Below are 26,091 nucleotides of genomic sequence, written 5' to 3' on the forward strand. Positions count from 1 at the left end.
CGGTCTGTCAGTGATGACGTTTTGATGTCTAGTGGTCTCGAAGTGTTGGCGCTTTGACAATAGACGGTCTGTCAGTGATGACGTTTTGATGTCCAGTGGTCTCGAAGTGTTGGCGCTTTGACGATAGACGGTCTGTCAGTGATGATATTTGATGTCTAGTGGTCTCGAAGTGTTGACGCTTTGACAATAGACGGTCTGTCAGTGATGATATTTGATGATTGCCGGTCCCGAAGTGTTAACGTTTTGAAGACTGATAGTCTAAAACGTTTTCATGATAAATGGTCTCAGAATGATGACGTTTTGGAGCTTTCGGTGGTACTTGAATGAATGACGTTTGAAGACTGTAGAAGGTCTCAGAGTAATAAACCCTTTACCTCGGTGGAATATGAATGAATGACATTTTGAGCTCTCGGTCCTATTTGAGTGAATGTGAATGCCATCTTAAATCTCTTGGTGATCCTGAAGTGATGACGTTTAGGACACTCTTGGCTTGATATGAGTGAATGAAGTTTTGAGGTGTCGGAGCGGTGACATTTTGAAGCTCTTTGTGGTATCTGAGTGAATTGAAATTGCGAAAACAACACGAAAATGTCACTGGAAATGGTATGATGTGAGCACACAAATAAACTCTCACTTGTTTCAAAACTTAAACTACATCAATAAAACATGTAAATGACTTTCTTTTATATAATCGACATTTGATTTTATAGAAAAAATGGACTCACTATTCAGGTATATATGAAAACAACGTTGGATCCTCGTCCGTCACAATGGTGACCTGTCCGCTACATGTTTAAGTCCAGAAAATGATATAAAAATGGGAATGTTGGGAACCTGAAAATAAAGAGTGTATATTTTCCTGCTATACACTTGCTTATTTCACGTGATCCTGTTGAAAAATGCTATTTTCTAACAGGTTAGGGACTGATGTTTATGTTCCTATCACAAGCTCATATTTCTATCTTGTCAGGGTGGAATGCACGTGTTCCTATAATAAACACATTTTCTTGTTTTGTCATTTCGTCAGGATTGGATGCATGCGAGTTTATGATACACACACTTTATTTTCTATCTTGTCTTGTACGTTTTCCTGTAAGTATACTATTACATATTTTCTTTTTTGAAACAAACCTGTTATTCATTTCCTATCTTATAGGGATGGGGTATGTAAGTACATCTACTTGTTACAACACCCCCCCCCCCCCCACCCCCCACCCCCACCCCTCCCCCCACCCCTCCCCCCTCCCCACTTTTTTATTTATTTTGTCAGCATTGGATGATAAGCCTATTATCCTTTTTCAATCTTGTTATCGTGGCATGTAAATGTTCCTATGATTTCACCATTCTATATTATTTTCTATTTTGCCTAGTTAGGATGTACGTTCCTGTTACAAACGTATTTCTGAAAGCTTCCATGTCGTGAGGGCATGATGTCCGTGTTCCTATAATAAGCCCATTGTGTATTTTTCTAAATTGTCCAGGTGGAGTGTCTGTATTCCTATTATTTATCCATAATATATTTTCTATTTTATCAGGGCGAGAAGTACCTGTCTCTTTCATAAAGCCTTTATTTATTTTCTATTCTGTCAGGGCGAGAAGCACCTGTCTCTTTCATAAAGCCGTTATTTATTTTCTATTCTGTCAGGGCGAGAAGTACCTGTCTCTTTCATAGAGCCGTTATTTATTTTCTATTCTGTCAGTAAGGGATAAAAATGTTCCTGTAATTTACCTTTCTTTTATTTTCGATCTTGGCAGGGTTGAATGGGTGTTTCCCTGTAATAATCAATGGGTGTTTCCCTTTAATAATCAATGGGTGTTTCCCTGTAATGTTAAATGGGTGTTTCCCTGTTATAAACCCAATATTTATTTTCTTTGTTCTCAGAGTGGAATGTACGTGTTCCTGTTATAAACCTAATATTTATTTTCTTTGTTATCAGAGTGGAATGTACGTGTTCCTGTTATAAACCTAATATTTATTTTCTTTGTTCTCAGAGTGGAATGTACGTGTTCCTGTTATAAACCCAATATTTATTTTCTTTGTTCTCAGAGTGGAATGTACGTGTTCCTGTTATAAACCCAATATTTATTTTCTTTGTTCTCAGAGTGGAATGTACGTGTTCCTGTTATAAACCCAATATTTATTTTCTTTGTTCTCAGAGTGGAATGTACGTGTTCCTGTTATAAACCCAATATTTATTTTCTTTGTTCTCAGGGAGGAATGTACGTGTTCCTGTTATAAACCCAATATTTATTTTCTTTGTTCTCAGAGTGGAATGTACGTGTTCCTGTTATAAACCCAATATTTATTTTCTTTGTTCTCAGGGAGGAATGTACGTGTTCCTGTTATAAACCCAATATTTATTTTCTTTGTTCTCAGGGAGGAATGTACGTGTTCCTGTTATAAACCTAATATTTATTTTCTTTGTTCTCAGAGTGGAATGTACGTGTTCCTGTTATAAACCCAATATTTATTTTCTTTGTTCTCAGGGAGGAATGTACGTGTTCCTGTTATAAACCCAATATTTATTTTCTTTGTTCTCAGGGAGGAATGTACGTGTTCCTGTTATAAACCCAATATTTATTTTCTTTGTTCTCAGGGAGGAATGTACGTGTTCCTGTTATAAACCCAATATTTATTTTCTTTGTTCTCAGGGAGGAATGTACGTGTTCCTGTTATAAACCCAATATTTATTTTCTTTGTTCTCAGGGAGGAATGTACGTGTTCCTGTTATAAACCCAATATTTATTTTCTTTGTTCTCAGGGAGGAATGTACGTGTTCCTGTTATAAACCTAATATTTATTTTCTTTGTTCTCAGGGAGGAATGTACGTGTTCCTGTTATAAACCCAATATTTATTTTCTTTGTTCTCAGGGAGGAATGTACGTGTTCCTGTTATAAACCCAATATTTATTTTCTTTGTTCTCAGGGAGGAATGTACGTGTTCCTGTTATCAGGGAGGAATGTACGTGTTCCTGTTATAAACCTAATATTTATTTTCTTTGTTCTCAGGGAGGAATGTACGTGTTCCTGTTATAAACCCAATATTTATTTTCTTTGTTCTCAGGGAGGAATGTACGTGTTCCAGCTGTTTGACTACTACTCCGGCAGTCGGATCATACTGTTTGTTGCCTTCTTTGAGTGTGTAGCCGTCGCCTGGATATACGGTACTTAATCAGTACACGGTGCACCGAGTCACACGAAAAAAAATCTGAAAGAATATTTACTGTAAATGTGATCGCATACTCAGACATAGCTCATGACAACTGATTTATACTGCTTGATCATTGATTGAAAAACCAGGAATGAGTGACCCGACAATTCTGATATTTGATTAAGAATATTCACCCTCATGCTTAGCATTATGTATATCTATTTAACTTCACTAACTCCTGTTTCTCTCTAGATAAGCGTACATCATTTCAATACCACACGTATCCATGATAAGCAGTATAAACGGCCAGCAGTATAAACGACCCTTAGTATAAACGGTCAGTAGTATAAACGGTCAGTAGTATAAACGACCATTAGTATAAACGACCATTTAAACGACCATTAGTATAAACGACCATTTAAACGACCATTAGTATAAACGACCATTAGTATAAACGGTCAGTAATATAAACGACCCTTAGTATAAACGACCAGTAGTATAAACGGTCAGTAGTATATAAACGGTCAGTAGTATAAACGGTCAGTAGTATAAACGACCAGTAGTATAAACGGTCAGTAGTATAAACGGTCAGTAATATAAACGACCAGTAGTATAAACGGTCAGTAGTATAAACGGTCAGTAGTATAAACGGTCAGCAATATAAACGGCCAGTAATATAAACGGTCAGTAGTATAAACGACCAGTAGTATAAACGGTTATAAACGGTCAGTTGTATAAACGGTCAGTAGTATAAACGACCAGTAGTATAAACGACCATTAGTATAAACGGTCACTAGTATAAACGACCAGTAGTATACACGGTCAGTAATATAAACGGTCAGTAATATAAACGAACAGTAGTATAAACGGTCAGTAGTATAAACGGTCAGTAATATAAACGGTCAGTAGTATAAACGACCCTTAGTATAAACGGTCAGTGATATGTAGGCGGTTCTTTGAAGGAGTATTTCTGGTTTGTTTTAGGAATAAAGCGTTTCTATGACAACATAGAAATGATGATGGGATTCAGGATCAATCCTTTTATGGGTATATGTTGGACAGTGCTGTCTCCCATCTTCTGTATGGTGAGTACGTGTTATATGTGGGACAGTGCTGTCTCCCATCTTCTGTATGGTGAGTACGTGTTATATGTTGGACAGTGCTGTCTCCCATCTTCTGTATGGTGAGTACGTGTTATATGTTGGACAGTGCTGTCTCCCATCTTCTGTATGGTGAGTACGTGTTATATGTGGGACAGTGCTGTCTCCCACCTTCTGTATGGTGAGTACGTGTTATATGTGGGACAGTGCTGTCTCCCACCTTCTGTATGGTGAGTACGTGTTATATGTGGGACAGTGCTGTCTCCCACCTTCTGTATGGTGAGTACATGTTATATGTGGGACAGTGCTGTCTCCCACCTTCTGTATGGTGAGTACATGTTATATGTGGGACAGTGCTGTCTCCCACCTTCTGTATGGTGAGTACATGTTATATGTGGGACAGTGCTGTCTCCCACCTTCTGTATGGTGAGTACATGTTATATGTGGGACAGTGCTGTCTCCCACCTTCTGTATGGTGAGTACATGTTATATGTGGGACAGTGCTGTCTCCCACCTTCTGTATGGTGAGTACATGTTATATGTGGGACAGTGCTGTCTCCCACCTTCTGTATGGTGAGTACATGTTATATGTGGGACAGTGCTGTCTCCCACCTTCTGTATGGTGAGTACATGTTATATGTGGGACAGTGCTGTCTCCCACCTTCTGTATGGTGAGTACATGTTATATGTGGGACAGTGCTGTCTCCCACCTTCTGTATGGTGAGTACATGTTATATGTGGGACAGTGCCGTCTCCCACCTTCTGTATGGTGAGTACATGTTATATGTGGGACAGTGCCGTCTCCCACCTTCTGTATGGTGAGTACATGTTATATGTGGGACAGTGCTGTCTCCCACCTTCTGTATGGTGAGTACATGTTATATGTGGGACAGTGCTGTCTCCCACCTTCTGTATGGTGAGTACATGTTATATGTGGGACAGTGCTGTCTCCCACCTTCTGTATGGTGAGTACATGTTATATGTGGGACAGTGCTGTCTCCCACCTTCTGTATGGTGAGTACATGTTATATGTGGGACAGTGCCGTCTCCCACCTTCTGTATGGTGAGTACATGTTATATGTGTGACAGTGCTGTCTCCCACATTCTGTATGGTGAATACATGCATTATGTTGGATTGTCCTTACTATAACAGATTGTGCAGATAGTACACATTGGTGGAGGTGATGTGCACCAAATTCAGGGCCTTCGATCCCACATTGCCCTTTGTTCAAATTTTGTGTCCAGAGCATTGCTTTGACTGCATTTGAACAAGGATCGTGAAAGTGTGGTGTAATTATTTGGCATATTAAAAGAATGCTTAATATACAAAATTCAGGGCCAACAACCACTTAATTACAGAATTATTGCCCTTTGTTATAATTTCGTGTGCTCAATACAGTCATTTTTGGGAGCATTCTTACCATTCTTAATATTTATGAGCTAGTTCCTTCCCATTTTTACTTACAATTATTGTGTTAGCTGTTTATCATTTGTATGTTAACATTATGAGTGTTTTTTTACAGAGTATATTTGTGATGAGCGCCATTAACTATGCTGAACTGGACTACCGGAGGCCAGACTCTACTTACGTGTATCCACAGTGGGCAGTTGGCATTGGTTGGACTATGGCTGCCTTTGCAGCTGTCTGGATACCATTGACAGCATTATTCAAGTTGTACATCTACAGTCGGGATCATCCAATAAGTGAGGTAAGATACCCTACCCTGCTGTATCGTACTATAACTGAGGTAAGATACACTACCCTCACTCCTTCTGTATCGTACTATAACTGAGGTAAGATACACTACCCTACTGTATCGTACTATAACTGAGGTAAGATACACTACCCTCACTCCTTCTGTATTGTACTATAACTGAGGTAAGATACACTACCCTCACTCCTTCTGTATCGTACTATAACTGAGGTAAGATACACTACCCTACTGTATCGTACTATAACCGAGGTACGATACAATACCTCACTCCTTCTGTATCGTACTATAACTGAGGTAAGATACACTACCCTACTGTATCGTACTATAACTGAGGTAAGATACACTACCCTCACTCCTTCTGTATCGTACTATAACTGAGGTAAGATACAATACCTCTAATCTTTTATATCATCTTACAGGTGAGGTAAGCAACCTCATATCTTCTGTATGAGATTAGTCTATAGAAGGATGATAATGTAGTAATATTCGATGCTTTGTATCCGGTAAATGAAGACTATAATATTTTGATATTGTGACACTGTTTCAGGTGGCCCGTCGTATGTTGAAGCCTTGTGGTCTGCGGCCCCATCAGTTTCGTAGCCAGGATAGAGGGGAAGAAAGTCTTGTGGAATACTGGACTGAAAAAGACCTCCGTACATTGGATGGGAGACAAGAGCCGCCTAAATCTAAAGAAGTCCCCATGCAATACACTGACCAGAAACAAGATCCAAATTTCAATGGAAGATCAGCTGGGCACCAAAATCCGACATTTTCAGACGAAAGAGGTGCAACATTCACTAAACTATAGGCTTTGTGATTGAAGTTCACAATATCATAGTAGACTGTATATCTAACTAACAGGACGGGTATTTTGAATAGGACAGGGAACTATATTTTCAACTTAAATGTTTACGGAACAGTGTTCTGTAACTGGTCTATTCAATTGTCCTTGGGACAGTGTTCTGTAGCTTGTCTGTGGGACAGTGTTCTGTAGCTTGTCTGTGGGACAGTGTTCTGTAGCTTGTCTGTGGGACAGTGTTCTGTAGATTGTCTATGGGACAGTGTTCTGTAGCTTGTCTGTGGGAAAGTGTTCTATAGCTTGTCTGTGAGACAGTGTTCTGTAGCTTGTCTATGGGACAGTGTTGTGTAGCTTGTCTATGGGACAGTGTTCTGTAGATTGTCTGTGGGAAAGTGTTCTATAGCTTGTCTGTGAGACAGTGTTCTGTAGCTTGTCTATGGGACAGTGTTGTGTAGCTTGTCTATGGGACAGTGTTCTGTAGCTTGTCTGTGGGACAGTGTTCTGTAGCTTGTCTGTGGGACAGTGTACTGTAGCTTGTCTGTATGACAGTGCACTGTAGCTTGTCTGTATGACAGTGTTCTGTAGCTTGTCTATGGGACAGTGTTTGATATTAAAGAGAGTCTATATATTCATTTAAGCCCAATAACATAGAATAAACTGGGAAAGAGGTATATGTTTTTATGATTGCTGAATGTTTGAGAGAAACTCTATCAAAACCTGTGTATCATATTGTTCTTTTAAAAGAATATTTTCATATACAATTCTACAAATACAAGTGTCAGAGGAATTTCTCCTTATCATTGCAATCTAGTTACCATGTTTTTTTGCAATATCTGAAATTTCAACAATGTTTTATTGTTTAAATATTGAACATGTAAATGATGAGAGGTGGCTGGGGAAAGAGGACTGTACCACTACATTGGTCACCAGGTATCCAAAGCCTTTCCACATCACTGACATTCCAGTCAGTATGTGTCTTTCTGGAAAATGTTGGGCTTCATAACCAAAACCTGTCAAACATGATTCTAGGCCTTTCGGTTCATAAGAAGAAAGCATTTGAAGGTTTTTAAGAAATTTGACCATAGTGAACTTGAGTATGAATCACGGTCAATTATTTGACGACCCACAGGAACCTACCGGCGGCAAATTTCAAGATTCTGATTAGTGGGAACAAGTTGATTGAATGTTTTCACAAATTATTCGACCCCTGTATGGGTCAGTGTTATTTCTTTTCATAAACGTTGTTGGTCATCATCACCTTCCAGAAAAAACATCATAATTCCAAGCCTTTCGTTATTGAGAATTTTTGTTAAAGATGTCAGAAATTTGACCTCTTTTACCCTGAATGTAGGTCAAGGTCATTTCTTATCAAAAGTCTTCATCCCAGGTTCAAACCATCCAAAAATACATATCATTATTGCAGGCTTTTTGAAAAAGTGACCTTGAATACGAGCTTTGGGTTCATTTCTTTTCAGACAAATTTTCTGAAAAAGTAACCTCTGAAATTTGTTAAAATCTTCTCAACTTTTAACGTATTTTGTAACAGCTTGAATACCCGGTGAGTGATGCAGGCCATTAATCGTTGGCTGTTTAGCTCTATAAGCCTAACAGACACTGTTCAGTGTCAGTATTTGGTAGTTAAGTGTTGGTTAATGCAGTAGTTAAATTGATTATATTTTATTAAGAACTTTCTTATAAATTACAAACTATTAATGATTAATCAGATTAGTAACTTGTGTATTGTTATTTAACCTTTTTTGAGCTTTAAGCCTGGACAATGTCTGATACATTTGAATATTTCATGTAAAATTAACAATGTAATAAAGAGATTATATTCCAAACTATGTTGAATTGGTTTTTTGACTCACGTGCCTGAAAGGCAAATGAAATTATGTTGTACCGCCATATCGATCAATCCAAATAAGTGATGTGTGGTTCCCACAGAGAAAACGGGAAACAACGGAACCAAAGGTGTACATACGGGCATTGTTGTAACCCTTATTGCAGTCAGTTGCTTATTGTTATAATCTATGACAAAAAAGTGAAGATTGATATAATAAATATGTCTGTTAGTCGGCTTCATACTTCTACCTTTTATAATAATAAACTTTGTTTATTTTACAACAATTGCGAATCAAGTTTTTCATACTTATATTTATCAATCTTGTTGGCTCGGATGGAAGCTTAGTGTGGGAGGAAACCAGAGTACCCGGGAAAAACCCACGTGGTCGGGCAGATGACCCCATACCTTTTCACGTATGTTCCGGGAATCGAACCCAGGACGTCTAGGTGAAAGGAGAGTGCGTTACCATTGTGGTACCCGACCACCCATTTCCACCTTTTAATGACTCATTCTTGAAATATACAAGGTACTGATTTTGAGTCTGTAATAACCTGGGATAAAGAGTTACTATGTTGGTTGATTGACCTTGACCTCCTTTCATCATCACAAGAATCATCTATGTCTAAATCTTCAAATATCTAATTCTTATCAAAAGGTCCAGGCTTCTGAAATTGGGCATGTAGTATGTTATGATGAAATGTTGTCAGGCCAAGTTTCTTGCTATGATAGTGGGCCTAAAGCATAATGTGACGAAGAAAAATTGTTGTAAGAACTTTTAACTTCTTTTCAATAACCAATAGGCTGCGGGCCATGGAATTTATTTAGTAGCATGGTTGGTGAATGGGATTTCGACTTCAAAATGACTTTTTTCCAAGCTGCAGAACGGAAAGTGATTTAAGCTCATCAGACCTCGTGCTTTTAGGCTAATCGTAACGCAGCTTCAGTTTCAGCCTATTTTCACAGTCTTTAGAACTGCTTGTTACTACCAATTCTATACAACAGGTCAACACAAGACTCACTAGTCAGACTCACGTCAGAGGTTTAAAACTCACCTAGCTAAAGCCATCATGCTATAGCAGTATTTTTAGACCTCGAAAAGGCTTATGATCTAGTCTGGGATGAAGGACTTTTAATATACCTTGAAAGAAATTGGCATCACTGGTTACATCTTAAGATTCATTACACAATTTTTGAAAGACAGAAAAATTCAGGTAATGGTAAACAACTCTAGCTCAGAGCAGAAACCTCTAGATAACGATGTCCATCAGGGTAGTGTTATCTCCCCTACTCTGTTTAATATCTTTATAAATAAACTTAATCAACATCTTTGAAAAAATTCCCACACCAACAAATTAACTAACATGGCCCAGTTCGCAGATGATACCTGTATTTGGTATACTAACAAAGTTATCACAGATAATGGCAGGGTCACTCAGAAAACTTTAGACCTAATTCAGAGTTATCACAGATAATGACAGGACCACTCAGAAAACTTTAGACCTAATTCAGAGTTATCACAGATAATGACAGGACCATTCAGAAAACTTTAGACCTAATTCAGAGTTATCACAGATAATGACAGGACCATTCAGAAAACTTTAGACCTAATTCAGAGTTATCACAGATAATGACAGGACCACTCAGAAAACTTTAGACCTAATTCAGAGTTATCACAGATAATGACAGGACCACTCAGAAAACTGTAGACCTAATTCAGAGTTATCACAGATAATGACAGGACCACTCAGAAAACTTTAGACCTAATTCAGAGTTATCACAGATAATGACAGGACCACTCAGAAAACTGTAGACCTAATTCAGAGTTATCACAGATAATGACAGGACCACTCAGAAAACTGTAGACCTAATTCAGAGTTATCACAGATAATGACAGGACAATTAAGTAAACTTTAGACCTAATTCAGAGTTATCACAGATAATGACAGGACCACTCAGAAAACTTTAGACCTAATTCAGAGTTATCACAGATAATGACAGGACCACTCAGAAAACTGTAGACCTAATTCAGAGTTATCACAGATAATGACAGGACCACTCAGAAAACTGTAGACCTAATTCAGAGTTATCACAGATAATGACAGGACAATTAAGTAAACTTTAGACCTAATTCAGAGTTATCACAGATAATGACAGGACCACTCAGAAAACTTTAGACCTAATTCAGAGTTATCACAGATAATGACAGGACAATTAAGTAAACTTTAGACCTAATTCAGAGTTATCACAGATAATGACAGGACCATTCAGAAAACTTTAGACCTAATTCAAAGTTATCACAGATAATGACAGGACCACTCAGAAAACTTTAGACCTAATTCAGAGTTATCACAGATAATGACAGGACAATTAAGTAAACTTTAGACCTAATTCAGAGTTATCACAGATAATGACAGGACCACTCAGAAAACCTTAGACTTAATTCAAGATTGGGCTGAGGGATGAGGATTCAAAATTTCAAAGAAAAAACTGTTGCTATATCCTTCTCTAGAAAACTAAAAACAAAAAACAAAAAAAACAAAAACAAAAACAAAACTATATCTAGGCGACAAGCACACTGAGTACTTTAACAGACCAAATATCTTATCATGATTTTGGACCCAAAACTATCATGGAACCAACATGTAAAAATACACACATCGCTTTAAAAAATAGCGATAGGAGCTATCAAAAACACACTGTCAATCAGTTTACTAGCAGATTCGGGCTATTGGCTATTACAACTTCGGGCTATTGGCTAATACAACTTCGGCGAGAGAAACTAATTCTAAAAGATATGGTTAGGACAGAAACTTTAGGATGAACTTTTCCTCCCAGTAAACTAGCTGAGGGTAATAGGAAAACTGTGTATAGGGATAAGATTAAATTACACCAGCAGCCAGCGTACAATCAACAGGTTGTTAATCTATTAAAAGAATTCGAGCTGGATGAAATTTAAATCGATGAACAATCAAGCAAACTGGAAATTAAATATGAAATTCTCCACACAACCAACAAAAAGTGATGGGATCATTGACTTCAAGTCTTAGCGGTTTATCTAACAGCAGACAACAAGTGATAAACAGTGACAGCAATAGTCGGAAGTAGTCTCCAGGAGATATATTTAAAAATAAGCAATATGACTAGAGACAAGATCATCATAAACACACCTGTAAAACATCTGTCTTTACCAATCGGTAATTTCCTATCTGGCTAGTTACTATCACGTTTTTAAACACCTTGATTTTGGATGATGTCGACTAGGAAAGTCTGCATTAATATAATAAAGAAACAGATTAACTTACTTCTGTTGCTCATAAATTCTTATGTAGCAGGTCATCCGACAATCAATCATGGCGCCTTGGCAACGTCTTTGGTCTTTTTTTACGAACAAATCTATAGCTACGTATTATGCACAACTTTGGACCTTTATTTTTTTGTGTGAATTTACACAGCAAAATAAACCATTTATAATCTGTTGTAAAGTAGTTTTCAATATCCAGTACTAATGGCAATCCTTTGATTTGAAAATTTGAATTTCGTGTATTGTTCATTTTGCACAAATTTTAGTGGATTCAAGAAACATGATTTCAAAATTGGCTATTGATTCTATAAAAGTGCTTGTTTTGAATGTGATGGATTATATCTCGCATCTAAAGTTACAAATATAAATATTTTCAACATGTATAGCCATTTCATTTCATTTCCTTTTCTTTCCATGTCTGAGCTGTCTACTTCAACAAGAGATCCCCCAGGAACCATGACAACCACCCTTGTTTGATCTTTACTAGTTCTTTAAAGTTAAATCTTTTCCCCTCACCTCTGGTTTTGCTCTTCATGATACGAAATTTGAGCATTAATTCGAAGAAATAGGTATAATGATCTTAAACAAATCCAGACAGACACCTGTCACCGTCTGTCCCTAAATCAATGGAGCACTAGGGACCAAAGGGAACGTTATATGAGATCCATATATTGTATCACGTAAAATAGGATAACAAATTGTCATTGTTTAAATCCAAGATGGCCACCTGTATGTATGGACTCATATAGTCTATGTCTGGTTGTAGGGTGTGTGGACTATGTCTGTAGTGGGTATGTCTGACTGTAGGGAGTGTGGACTATATCTGTAGTGGGTATGTCTGGCTGTAGGGAGTGTGGACTATATCTGTAGTGGGTATGTCTGGCTGTAGGGAGTGTGGACTATATCTGTAGTGGGTGGGTATGAACTGTCTGGCTGTAGGGTGTGTGGACTATATCTGTAGTGGGTATGTCTGGCTGTAGGGAGTGTGGACTATATCTGTAGTGGGTATGTCTGAGCTGTGTTTGAGTGTGGAGTATATCTGTAGTGGCTATGTGTGACTGTAGGGAGTGTGGACTGTGTAACTGTAGTGGGTATGTCTGGCTGTGTCTGAGTGTGGACTATGTCTGTGTGTGGAGTATGTCTGTGCTGTATGGGGAGTGTGAGCTGTGTATGTGGTGGGGAGTCTGAGCTGTGTCTGTGTGGACTAGTATGAGCTGGGTATGTCTGGCTGTAGGGAGTGTGGACTATATCTGTAGTGGGTATGTCTGGCTGTAGGGAGTGTGGACTATATATGTGGTGGGTATGTCTGGCTGTAGGGAGTGTGGACTATATCTGTAGTGGGTATATCTGACTGTAGGATGTGTGGACTGAGCTGTGTTTGTGTGGGGAGTCTGAGCTGTGTCTGTCTGGGGAGTCTGAGCTGTGTCTGTCTGGGGAGTCTGAGCTGTGTCTGTCTGGGGAGTCTGAGCTGTGTCTGTCTGGGGAGTCTGAGCTGTGTTTGTGTGGGGAGTCTGAGCTGTGTCTGTCTGGTGATAAGTCTGGATTGCAAATCCTTATTTCAGTTATAGAAACATGTAATGATTCAGAAACAAATAAACAATAACTCACTTTAATATTTTGCTTTATTTATGCAAAATATAAATGTTACACTGACATTTGTTGACTTGACGTTGGATTTAACCTGAGTTTTAGAGTTTTGGGTTATATCAAGTGTGCTGTTAATAACATCAATGATAACTAGTTATCAATCCATGTTATAAAATGTAGTAATTAGTGTTAACAGGTTATTATATAGATATCACTGATAACATGTAAATTATACAGAAAACAATATCATGTCGCATAATTATCTTGATAACCTGCCAATTATTGGTATCAGTAGTTTATATCAAAACTGAGAGCATGACATTATTGTAACATACTCCCACATAAAAAGAAGAGTACAAACTCGTGTAGACAGGTGGGCCAGTACTATATCCTAGTATCTGGTAATTAGCTGTAGTAGAATACACTATTGACCTACCTGAGGAGCTGGGGCTCTTCTTTGTTGTTTACTACTAGAGAACTCTATATACCACTAGGTATCCTCCTCAAGTCTACAAGATGAACCTCAACACACACCTTAGCAATATGGTGGTTCTCTGGAAATTTCTCCAGATGGAGATTTTTCTTGTCTGATTATACTCCTACAAAGTTATAACTGACAATATAAGATGTTATCAATAACCCTGTGCTGTATCAATTAAAATATCGATATGATCTTCATGCCTTCTGTCTACTCCTTTCCATATCCTACAAACATTGAACAGATTGTCAGGTCAACATGGATACAGAATTCTTCAGGGATAGCAATCAGAAATGACACGAGATAAATAAAAGGCGAGCTACAATGATGTTGGTATAGAATCAGCAGAACTTCCACCAAGCTCTGGGCCTGACAAGCCTTGTGTAATCACACCTTTGTAGACGGGCTCTCAAGGAAAGTTAGAACTTATTTTCATGACAGGGCGATATTCAGCAGCACACTTGGTTCATTAAGACATTTCTTTCATTTGATAGATGAATTAGGACACTTGTTTTTTTTTTGTCACAAAAATATACAAATTTTTAATGGAATACAAACAACATTGTGGAATACCAAAGCTATGTGACTGATTAGCTCGGAACCACAAGGGCTATTACATAATACTTTAGTTACCACTGAACTGTCTCACAAAATAACCCTTCAAATTCACCACTCACTTGTAACCGCTACTAAATGTTGGTTGAATACTGTTCAGTTACAACCAGGACGCATTGCTTTGTATATTTGATCACAACATTTCAAACAACAGACTTTATGGAATGAATATCCCAAGTAATTTGGCTCCGGAATACTTGATGAAAGCGATCAATTTACAAACTTGTTTTAGCAGTATATAAAGGTAGTGTGATTAAGAAATCCAGGATGTTGAATTGATGGTCCACAGAAATGGGTAGGAATAATGTTGATAACTGGAGGAGTATTGAGTGTTACTTAGTGAGACACTGGATACCTGGGGGTAATAAATATCAATTATGTATATTATGTTGGTATAGTTAAAGGAGTATATAGATAAAGTATGTACATTTGTGCTCACACACTCAAAACTAAGTTATCACAACAATGAGAAAATAATGAACTCTTGGACAATAGCGCTGGTCAGTCATTCTCCTATCCTCAACTGGAAATGTACCAAGTAAGGGAATAATCTCGATTGATGAAAATACAAAATGTATGTACAACGTTATTAATCATGTTTGGCTAATATAATGAACAAAAACTGGGATGCTATATAAAATGATATAGGGCTATATACACAGGCTATTAAATGAGGAGACAAAATTGAACCAACAACATACCAAGCCATGTCACAGATAAATGCAGAGTTACTGGTTATTGCAAAACAGGTATAAGGATTCACAGATATAATGTATCCTTACCATATACAAAGAATACTATAACTACATTCTACAGCACTGTCTCAGAGGTGCAACACTGCAAGACAAGTGTCTTCACCATTTACGACAATTTATCACATACAGAATAAAACTTATCTGATTCCATGGGGTATATATTTTCTATACAGATCTGTGTGATACAATCATTGAAGGTAAACCTCTTAGTAATTACCAGGTTGTTAATCTAAATTCATCACTCAGTAATTACCAGGTTGTTTATCTAAATTCATCACTCAGTAAATTACCAGGTTGTTAATCTAAATTCATCACTCAGTAAATTACCAGGTTGTTTATCTAAATTCATCACTCAGTAAATTACCAGGTTGTTAATCTAAATTCATCACTCAGTAAATTACCAGGTTGTTTATCTAAATTTATCACTCAGTAAATTACCAGGTTGTTAATCTAAATTCATCACTCAGTAATTACCAGGTTGTTTATCTAAATTCATCACTCAGTAAATTACCAGGTTGTTAATCTAAATTCATCACTCAGTAAATTACCAGGTTGTTCATCTAAATTTATCACTCAGTAAATTACCAGGTTGTTAATCTAAATTCATCACTCAGTAATTAATTCATCACTCAGTAAATTACCAGGTTGTTTATCTAAATTCATCACTCAGTAATTACCAGGTTGTTTATCTAAATTCATCACTCAGTAATTACCAGGTTGTTTATCTAAATTCATCACTCAGTAAATTACCAGGTTGTTAATCTAAATTCATCACTCAGTAAATTACCAGGTTGTTAATCTAAATTCATCACTCAGTAAATTACCAGGTTGTTTATCTAAATTCATCACTCAGTAATTTACCAGGTTGTTTATCTAAATTTATCACTCAGTAAATTACCAGGTTGTTAATCTAAATTCATCACTCAGTAATTACCAGGTTGTTTATCTAAATTCATCACTCAGTAAATTACCAGGTTGTTAATCTAAATTCATCACTCAGTAAATTACCAGGTTGTTTATCTAAATTCATCACTCAGTAATTACCAGGTTGTTTATCTAAATTCATCACTCAGTAAATTACCAGGTTGTTAATCTAAATTCATCACTCAGTAAATTACCAGGTTGTTTATCTAAATTCATCACTCAGTAATTACCAGGTTGTTTATCTAAATTCATCACTCAGTAATTACCAGGTTGTTTATCTAAATTCATCACTCAGTAAATTACCAGGTTGTTTATCTAAATTCATCACTCAGTAAATTACCAGGTTGTTTATCTAAATTCATCACTCAGTAATTACCAGGTTGTTTATCTGAATTTATCAGTAATTACCAGGTTGTTAATCTAAATTCATCACTCAGTAATTACCAGGTTGTTTATCTAAATTCATCACTCAGTAAATTACCAGGTTGTTAATCTAAATTCATCACTCAGTAATTACCAGGTTGTTTATCTAAATTCATCACTCAGTAAATTACCAGGTTGTTAATCTAAATTCATCACTCAGTAATTACCAGGTTGTTTATCTAAATTCATCACTCAGTAATTACCAGGTTGTTTATCTGAGTTAACCACTTGCTAATTACCAAGAGTGTTTATCTGACTTTACCATTCAGTAATTGTTTGAGTTTACCAATCAATAATTACTAAATGTAATTACATAGGTTAGTATGACCATTAAGATCCTCTTATAAAGACATGTACTGGCCCTCAACTCCTTCAGACTACATATTACATATAAAGCTTACATTCATGGTTAACTTGCATAAGAAATATAAAAGTATAATATTTGTATATAGATTGAAAACAGCCATGAGAGGGATTATAAACAATGACTATCTACACAATGTTTTCATTAAGTCTAACAATAGGTTAAAATTATTCTAACAATGTTTTCATTAAGTCTAACAATAGGTTAAAAATGTTCTAACACAATGTTTTCATTAAGTCTAACAATAGGTTAAAAATGTTCTAACACAATGTTTTCATTAAGTCTAACAATAGGTTAAAAATGTTCTAACACAATGTTTTCATTAAGTCTAACAATAGGTTAAAAATGTTCTAACACAATGTTTTCATTAAGTCTAACAATAGGTTAAAAATGTTCTAACACAATCTTTTCATTTAGTCTAACAATAGGTTAAACGTGTCCCCAAGGACTTGCTAACCTCCAATGTTAAACTATTGGTAAATACACAATAGAAAATCACAAAATATAACAAACTAAGTTTTACTTATTTCTTTGAATGCTACTTGATTGTGATTAGCTTTAATGATTTGAGCTCAATGATTTAATACAACATTTTGATTTTGTGTGTTAAATTTCAGACAAAACAAGTGTTTTGAACACTGCCAATGGCTTCCATATCAATATCATTAATTATCTATAATGAATTGGTTTCTTTTTGTGAACTGAACTATCTAAGAAAATCAAAGCCTAAAAGGGCCTGTATTGCTCACCTGATTTAGTCACAATTTCTTTATTCAAACAAAGGGAAAACAACTCCAAAAGTTTACTCCTTGTTTTCCTTCACTCTTCTGCCCCTAGTGGGTCAGACCTTTGATTAACGATCAGAGGCTTGGCAGCCTTGAATGCCACCTGACATAGGCAATATTGAATATAAAAGTTATATGGTAAGAAGCTTTTGATCGTCACCAAACAGAAATTGCAACATTGATGATAGTAAGATGTAAGAATATGATTCAAGCTCTTGGGGGTCAGCCAGTGTCAATATATGTGTACCATCAAAACTGTCATCCTATACTTATAATTCTTACCAAGTTATTTCCAATGTTAAATAAACAACTTTATGCTCAAAAATGCAATTTTCCTATCAAACCAATAGTAAACTTCATTCCCTTTACAGAGGAAATGGGAGACCCTTTGATCAGGAAAGTTTGGGCATTGAGAAGAAGATTTTTGAAATCTGAGTCAATTTGGCCCATTAGCCCCTAGGGGCCAGCCTGGATCAATATGGGCATACCATCAAGTTGTCATCCTTTGCTCATAATTCTAACCAAGTTAAATATATTTCAAATGGACATTAAACAAATTATGCTCATAAATCTTTTCTTCCTACATAAACTCCAATTACTCCAACCTGAGATCATAAAGACTTTTCTGGGGCCTATGGGCTGTCATCTGATAATCAAACATCCAGAGGATTTAGACACTATAGAGTAACTATTTACAAGGTCAGGACAAGTCTCTGAACATTTCCTCCAAAAGATGAACCAACCTCATTTATTGAAGAAATGACTTTCATCTTCCAATGATGTATTTTACCAAATTTTGGCTTTTAGGAAAAAAAGCATTACCTGAATATAAAGTTATTATGACCTTACAGGTCAGATGTCCTTACAATCATTATTCAATACATGACTTTTAAACACTTTAACATTTTCAAATTATCAAGTTGGTTTTTTGGTCAAATCAACCTACATACTAACTCTACATCAGTTAAATACCATTCACATGCAACATTTTCAAATACTAAATGAAAAAATACAACATGAAAATTTCTCCTATTATTAGTATAATGTATCACTCTTTAAACATGCAGAGATTTCTGGGACGGACTTTGTGATAACACCTTGACACGACCTTACATTTCTCCCTCACCCATTCAACCACTTAACAGACACAAGTACAAATAAAGTCAGTCAGTACTAACACACAGACCAATTCCAGTATTCTATCTCAAATCTGCAGGTGTCTGGTTTGGAAGTTAACACACAGACCAATTCCAGTATTCTATCTCAAATCTGCAGGTGTCTGGTTTGGAAGCTAACACATAGACCTCATTCCAGTACTGCAATCACATCTCAAATCTGCAGGTGTCTGGTTTGGAAGCTAACACACAGACCAATTCCAGTATTCTATCTCAAATCTGCAGGTGTCTGATTTGGAAGCTAACACAATCACTCTATTCCAGTAACCTGACCACCTCATACATCTGGTTTGGAAGCTAACTCACAGACCTCCTTCCAATATCCATATCAAACCATACCAAAATTTTATGATTACTTCAAAAATATTTTCTTTGGATAAACTGTCCTCTTCTGTTACAATTACTTCTTTCATTGTTTTAAAAATCAGATATCTCAATTTTTGAATGGGTTTACATATAAATACTAAACATGTCTTGGCATTTTCCATTATAGAAACCAAAAGCTTCTAATCATGAAAATGTACCGGGGAACAGTGTTGGAATAAAGCACACGCAAATATTGGAATGAATTGTCTCTAACAACAAATCTCCTTTAAGTCTAGGTAAAATTCATCACATGACTTATTTGATTGTTTTTTCTACTTTCAATATCGTTATGCAGTTATTTGCCTCTAAACAAATCTACAGAGAGAGCAAAGATACCCTCGGATCCCTGTGCAATACCCGTTCAAATGTGTCTTCAATGCCCAAAGCAATTTCCACAACCATTAACAAGGTGATTACCAACAACACATACAACCTCCACTTCCTTTTCTGGGATGTTTACTACACAATCATCCCCTAACTGTGGCTTTGTCCATCTGGCTGCCAACCTTCTCTACACGCAATTTTTGATTCCCATTTCAGATGTCTATACAATTAAACCTCTTGTCCGACCCGCTCATCTTCAAGGAACTCGTCAAAACAAGGGTCCTTGCTATTTCCCACCGTTGCAGGTTCTTGAACAAGTTTATCAGAATACGGAGGCTCACTGCTACCTTCTGCCTCCAAAGACACAACTGGTACCTGCATATTTACTGTTGTAAAAAAGGCCATCTTCTCCCTGTAAATCAGAGGCATTACTGTAGAGTTAGATCTTAAATCATGGATATTCCATGATGTACATATCTCTAGTGTTCATTTATTCTTGTATAATGTCATCTTTCAGTGTAAGTTTACTGTAGTAATAGTGTACATTTACTATAGTATTAGGTCATAGTGTACATTTACTGTAGTATTAGGTCATAGTGTACATTTACTGTAGTATTAGGTCATAGTGTACATTTACTGTAGTTTTAGGTCATAGTGTACATTTACTGTAGTATTAGGTCATAGTGTACATTTACTATAGGTCATAGTGTACATTTACTGCAGGTCATAGTGTACATTTACTGTAGTATCAGGTCATAGTGTACATTTACTGTAGTATTAGGTCATAGTGTACATTTACTGTAGTATTAGGTCATAGTGTACATTTACTGTAGGTCATAGTGTACATTTACTGCAGGTCATAGTGTACATTTACTGTAGTATTGTCATAGTGTATTAGGTCATAGTGTACATTTACTGTAGTATTAGGACATAGTGTACATTTACTGTAGTATTAGGTCATAGTGTACATTTACTGTAGTATTAGGTCATAGTGTACATTTACTGTAGTATTAGGTCATAGTGTACATTTACTGTAGTATTAGGTCATAGTGTACATTTACTGTAGTATTAGGACATAGTGTACATTTACTGTAGGTCATAGTGTACATTTACTGTAGGTCATAGTGTACATTTACTGTAGTATTAGGTCATAGTGTACATTTACTGTAGTATTAGGTCATAGTGTACATTTACTGTAGTATTAGGTCATAGTGTACATTTACTGTAGTATTAGGTCATAGTGACATAGTGTACATTTACTGTAGGTCATAGTGTACATTTACTGTAGTATTAGGTCATAGTGTGTAGGTCATAGTGTACATTTACTGTAGTATTAGGTCATAGTGTACATTTACTGTAGTATTAGGTCATAGTGTACATTTACTGTAGTATTAGGTCATAGTGTACATTTACTGTAGTATTAGGTCATAGTGTACATTTACTGTAGTATTAGGTCATAGTGTACATTTACTGTAGGTCATAGTGTACATTTACTGTAGTATTAGGTCATAGTGTACATTTACTGTAGGTCATAGTGTACATTTACTGTAGTATTAGGTCATAGTGTACATTTACTGTAGTATTAGGTCATAGTGTACATTTACTGTAGTATTAGGTCATAGTGTACATTTACTGTAGGTCATAGTGTACATTTACTGTAGTATTAGGTCATAGTGTACATTTACTGTAGTATTAGGACATAGTGTACATTTACTGTAGGTCATAGTGTACATTTACTGTAGTATTAGGTCATAGTGTACATTTACTGTAGTATTAGGACATAGTGTACATTTACTGTAGGTCATAGTGTACATTTACTGTAGTATTAGGTCATAGTGTACATTTACTGTAGTATTAGGTCATAGTGTACATTTACTGTAGTATTAGGTCATAGTGTACATTTACTGTACATTTATAGTGTACATTTACTGTAGTATTAGGTCATAGTGTACATTTACTGTAGTATTAGGTCATAGTGTACATTTACTGTAGTATTAGGTCATAGTGTACATTTACTGTAGGTCATAGTGTACATTTACTGTAGTATTAGGTCATAGTGTACATTTACTGTAGTATTAGGTCATAGTGTACATTTACTGTAGGTCATAGTGTACATTTACTGTAGTATTAGGTCATAGTGTACATTTACTGTAGTATTAGGTCATAGTGTACATTTACTGTAGTATTAGGTCATAGGTCATAGTGTACATTTACTGTAGTATTAGGTCATAGTGTACATTTATTTATTAGGTCATAGTGTACATTTACTGTAGGTCATAGTGTACATTTACTGTAGTATTAGGTCATAATGTACATTTACTATAGTATTAGGTCATAATGTACATTTTCTATAGGTCATAGTGTACATTTACTGCAGGTCATAGTGTACATTTACTGTAGTATCAGGTCATAGTGTACATTTACTGTAGTATTAGGTCATAGTGTACATTTACTGTAGTATTAGGTCATAGTGTACATTTACTGTAGTATTAGGTCATAGTGTACATTTACTGTAGTATTAGGTCATAGTGTACATTTACTGTAGTATTAGGTCATAGTGTACATTTACTGTAGTATTAGGTCATAGTGTACATTTACATATATACGTACACCATTTTGTGTAACAAAAACTATAATACACTGTTACAAAGTTGATAAACAGACGTAGTTATGGAATAAATATAGGTTCCCGAATGAGTGACAGCTTTCTATCATGTTTAGCTAACCTAGTTAGTTAATTTTCAAATTTAGAAAAGACACAAACTTTAGCAACTGTATTGTATATCAGGACAGAAGTTATTTCTCATTGTAAATGATGACTTACCTGAATGTATTGGCGTTACAGTTAGGATTTGTGCGTTTTATTTTTTGGATGTCCTTTGTTACTTTTTTCAGGAGTTGCTCTGCTCTTCGATCGTGTTTTGTCTTGCCATCCTTTTTTACCTGCCAAATAATAAAAACAAAAATTATTCAGTGATAAACCACTTACCACTTAAACTATTAATTAATAAGTATCTATTGTAACAGGGACCATTACATGTATCCACCAAACATTTCTGTAGTTAATGAGTTTATAATTAAGATTGATAAGAAATGTTATAAAATTCAAACATCACATTAGTTGTGTGTGTAGGGCAGAGTACATGAATGTTGTGTTTGACCTTTGGGCCTGGTGACCTAAACACTCTACATAACACAGATTACTATTAGTATGGCGGTGATACATCAATGACATTATCTTCACTTAGCCACATTCTTGAGAGGCAGTTACTGCCTTCTGTAAAGCTGTAAACAATTACCACAACACAATCAAGTTCACCTTTGAGAAGAGGTCAAAAGCACCAAACAAGTCTACATAAGGATGAACTTAATACATGATTAAACAAAGTTATGATATATATTATCATTTAAGATCTTTGATAAAAGACAGAAATAGATGTACATTATATATATATATATATATATATAACTTTTTTGTCCATTGTTGTGATGTCATAGAATAACAATGTTGTTGTGACGTCATAGAATGACAATGTTGTTGTGACGTCATAGAATGACAATGTTGTTGTGATGTCATAGAATGACAATGTTGTTGCGATGTCATAGAATAACAATGTTGTTGCGATGTCATAGAATAACAATGTTGTTGTGAGGTCATAGAATAACAATGTTGTTGTGACGTCACAAAATAACGTTTTGACATCATAAACAACAATGTTGTGATCTCATAGAATAACAATGGTTTGATGTCATAGAATAACAATGTTGTGATGTCATAGAATAACAATGTTGTTGTGAGGTCATAGAATAACAATGTTGTTGTGACGTCACAGAATAACAACGTATTGACATAATAAACAACAATGTTGTGATCTCATAGAATAACAATGGTTTGATGTCATAGAATAACAATGTTGTGATGTCATAGAATAACAATAATGTGATGTCATAGAATAACAATGTTGTTGCGATGTCATGAAATAGCAATGTTGTTGTGACGTCATAGAATAACAATGTTGTTGTGACGTCATAGAATAACAATGTTGTTGTGATGTCATAGAATAACAATGTTGTTGTGATGTCATAGAATGACAATGTTGTTGTGATGTCATAGAATAACAATGTTGTTGTGATGTCATAGAATGACAATGTTGTTGTGATGTCATAGAATAACAATGTTGTTGTGATGTCATAGAAAGACAATGTTGTTGTATCTTACTTATATATACAGGTTATCTATGTATCCTATTTCTATGTTTGTGCTGGCGTGTAAATGTTTAAAGTGTTTTGTTTTACCTTGTATATACTTGTGTGTGTCTTTAACATGGCCATTTTGTAAACTAGATGGAAGACTAATTTTGTAACCCTGTCTAAATTAAATAAATAAATAAAAAAAAATTATTGTTATAAAATAACAATGAATTGAATATCCTCATTTTATTACCTTAGGGGTAATATTGTGATTGATAATGTATGTCATGAGGAAGCTGAAAGATTGAAACTGGTCAACTAATGAATAAATGATGAACCTGGCCCCCTTTGCCTGTTGTGATTGATTTCTACTTTCTTAATTATCAGTTCTCAAATAAGTTTAAAATGATGAGTCCTGATACTGGAAGCTTTAGAAGTGTTAAGTTGAAGGTACTCATGGTCACCTTACTAGCCTTTGCTAGTGGAAATTTAGTCTAACAGTAGAGTGCCTTGTTAGAGACCAAAGGATCACTATAGTCTCACCAGAATCATCGGTATTGATGGAGCTGAAAACCACGAGGGAGATATCACTCTATAGGTCTTGTTCAAACTCCAGCAGTTAGGAGTAGTGTTTTTCATTACTCCTTTATAATTACTACTGATGATACATAGAGAAAATCTGGAGATAAATAACGTTTTCATAAAAATTGTCAAAAAGCAACTTATGGGCGGTAAGTTTCCTGTAACATAGCCATTAAGGTCTCAAGCCAATTTTCATGAAACAGGTAAACATAAAACAATAGACTTTTTCATCACATGCAGCCTGAGTCTCATGTTCTGTTCCGGAATAGATCAAATTAGAATAAGAGGTCGATGGGCCTGAACAGTCATCTGACCAATAGAACAAGAGGTCGATGGGCCTGAACGGTCATCTGACCATTAGAACAAGAGGTCGATGGGCCTGAACAGTCATCTGACCATTAGAACATGAGGTCGATGGGCCTGAACAGTCATCTGACCATAAGACCAAGAGGTCCATGGGCCTGAACAGTCATCTGACCATTAGAACATGAGGTCCATGGGCCTGAACAGTCATTTGACCATTAGAAGAGGTCCATGGGCCTGAACAGTCATCTGACCTTTAGAACAAGAGGTCCAAGGGCCTGAACAGTCATCTGACCATTAGAACATGAGGTCCATGGGCCTGAACAGTCATCTGACCATTAGAAGAGGTCCATGGGCCTGAACAGTCATCTGACCATTAGAAGAGGTCCATGGGCCTGAACAGTCATCTGACCATTAGAACAAGAGGTCCATGGGCCTGAACAGTCATCTGACCATTAGAACAAGAGGTCCTGGGCCTGAACAGTCATCTGACCATTAGAACAACAGGTCCATTGGCCTGAACAGTCATCTGACCATTAGAACATGAGGTCCATGGGCCTGAACAGTCATCTGACCATAAGAACAAGAGGTCCATGGGCCTGAACAGTCATCTGACCATTAGAACAAGAGGTCCTGGGCCTGAACAGTCATCTGACCATTAGAACAACAGGTCCATTGGCCTGAACAGTCATCTGACCATTAGAAGAGGTCCATGGGCCTGAACAGTCATCTGACCGTTAGAAGAGGTCCATGGGCCTGAACAGTCATCTGACCGTTAGAACAAGAGGTCCATGGGCCTGAACAGTCATCTGACCATTAGAACATGAGGTCCATGGGCCTGAACAGTCATCTGACCATTAGAACAACAGGTCCATTGGCCTGAACAGTTATCTGACCAATAGAACAAGAGGTCGATGGGCCTGAACGGTCATCTGACCATTAGAACAACAGGTCCATTGGCCTGAACAGTCATCTGACCATTAGAAGAGGTCCATGGGCCTGAACAGTCATCTGACCATTAGAAGAGGTCCATGGGCCTGAACAGTCATCTGACCATTAGAACAGGTCCATTGGACTGAACAGTCATCTGACCATTAGAACATGAGGTCCATGGGCCTGAACAGTCATCTGACCATTAGAAGAGGTCCATGGGCCTGAACAGTCATCTGACCGTTAGAACAAGAGGTCCATGGGCCTGAACAGTCATATGACCATTAGAACATGAGGTCCATGGGCCTGAACAGTCATCTGACCATTAGAACAACAGGTCCATTGGCCTGAACAGTCATCTGACCATTAGAACAGGTCC

At 36.4% G+C, this 26,091-nt stretch overlaps 2 protein-coding genes across 4 annotated transcripts in view; one reads left to right on the forward strand and one right to left on the reverse strand.

The window, feature by feature from the left end:
- Positions 1–8,544, forward strand: part of LOC132543159 (sodium- and chloride-dependent taurine transporter-like) — a 34,442-nt gene extending 25,898 nt beyond the window's left edge. Inside the window, exons 10-13 of the mRNA XM_060206629.1 lie at positions 3,066–3,165; positions 4,137–4,237; positions 5,776–5,961; positions 6,515–8,544. Of these exons, the coding sequence (XP_060062612.1) occupies positions 3,066–3,165; positions 4,137–4,237; positions 5,776–5,961; positions 6,515–6,775 (648 nt within the window). The 3' untranslated portion in view covers positions 6,776–8,544. The remainder of the gene's footprint in view (positions 1–3,065; positions 3,166–4,136; positions 4,238–5,775; positions 5,962–6,514) is intronic.
- A 7,431-nt stretch (positions 8,545–15,975) lies between these two features.
- LOC132543191 (protein WWC2-like) overlaps positions 15,976–26,091 on the reverse strand; it is a 48,138-nt gene continuing 38,022 nt past the window's right edge. For 2 of the 3 annotated variants that reach the window (XM_060206665.1, XM_060206664.1), the window contains 2 exons: positions 22,531–22,649; positions 20,032–20,118 (listed from right to left, as the gene is read on the reverse strand). In XM_060206665.1, coding sequence (XP_060062648.1) covers positions 22,552–22,649 — 98 coding nt within the window. In that variant the 3' untranslated portion in view covers positions 20,032–20,118; positions 22,531–22,551. Of the gene's footprint in view, positions 20,119–22,530; positions 22,650–26,091 lie in introns of all 3 variants that reach the window. The other variant, XM_060206663.1, reaches the window with a different exon arrangement.

Source organism: Ylistrum balloti, unplaced genomic scaffold (genome assembly GCF_031769215.1).
Source record: "Ylistrum balloti isolate Yb309-2 unplaced genomic scaffold, AGI_CSIRO_Ybal_v1 Utg369742, whole genome shotgun sequence".
In the NCBI taxonomy this organism is placed as follows: domain Eukaryota; kingdom Metazoa; phylum Mollusca; class Bivalvia; order Pectinida; family Pectinidae; genus Ylistrum; species Ylistrum balloti.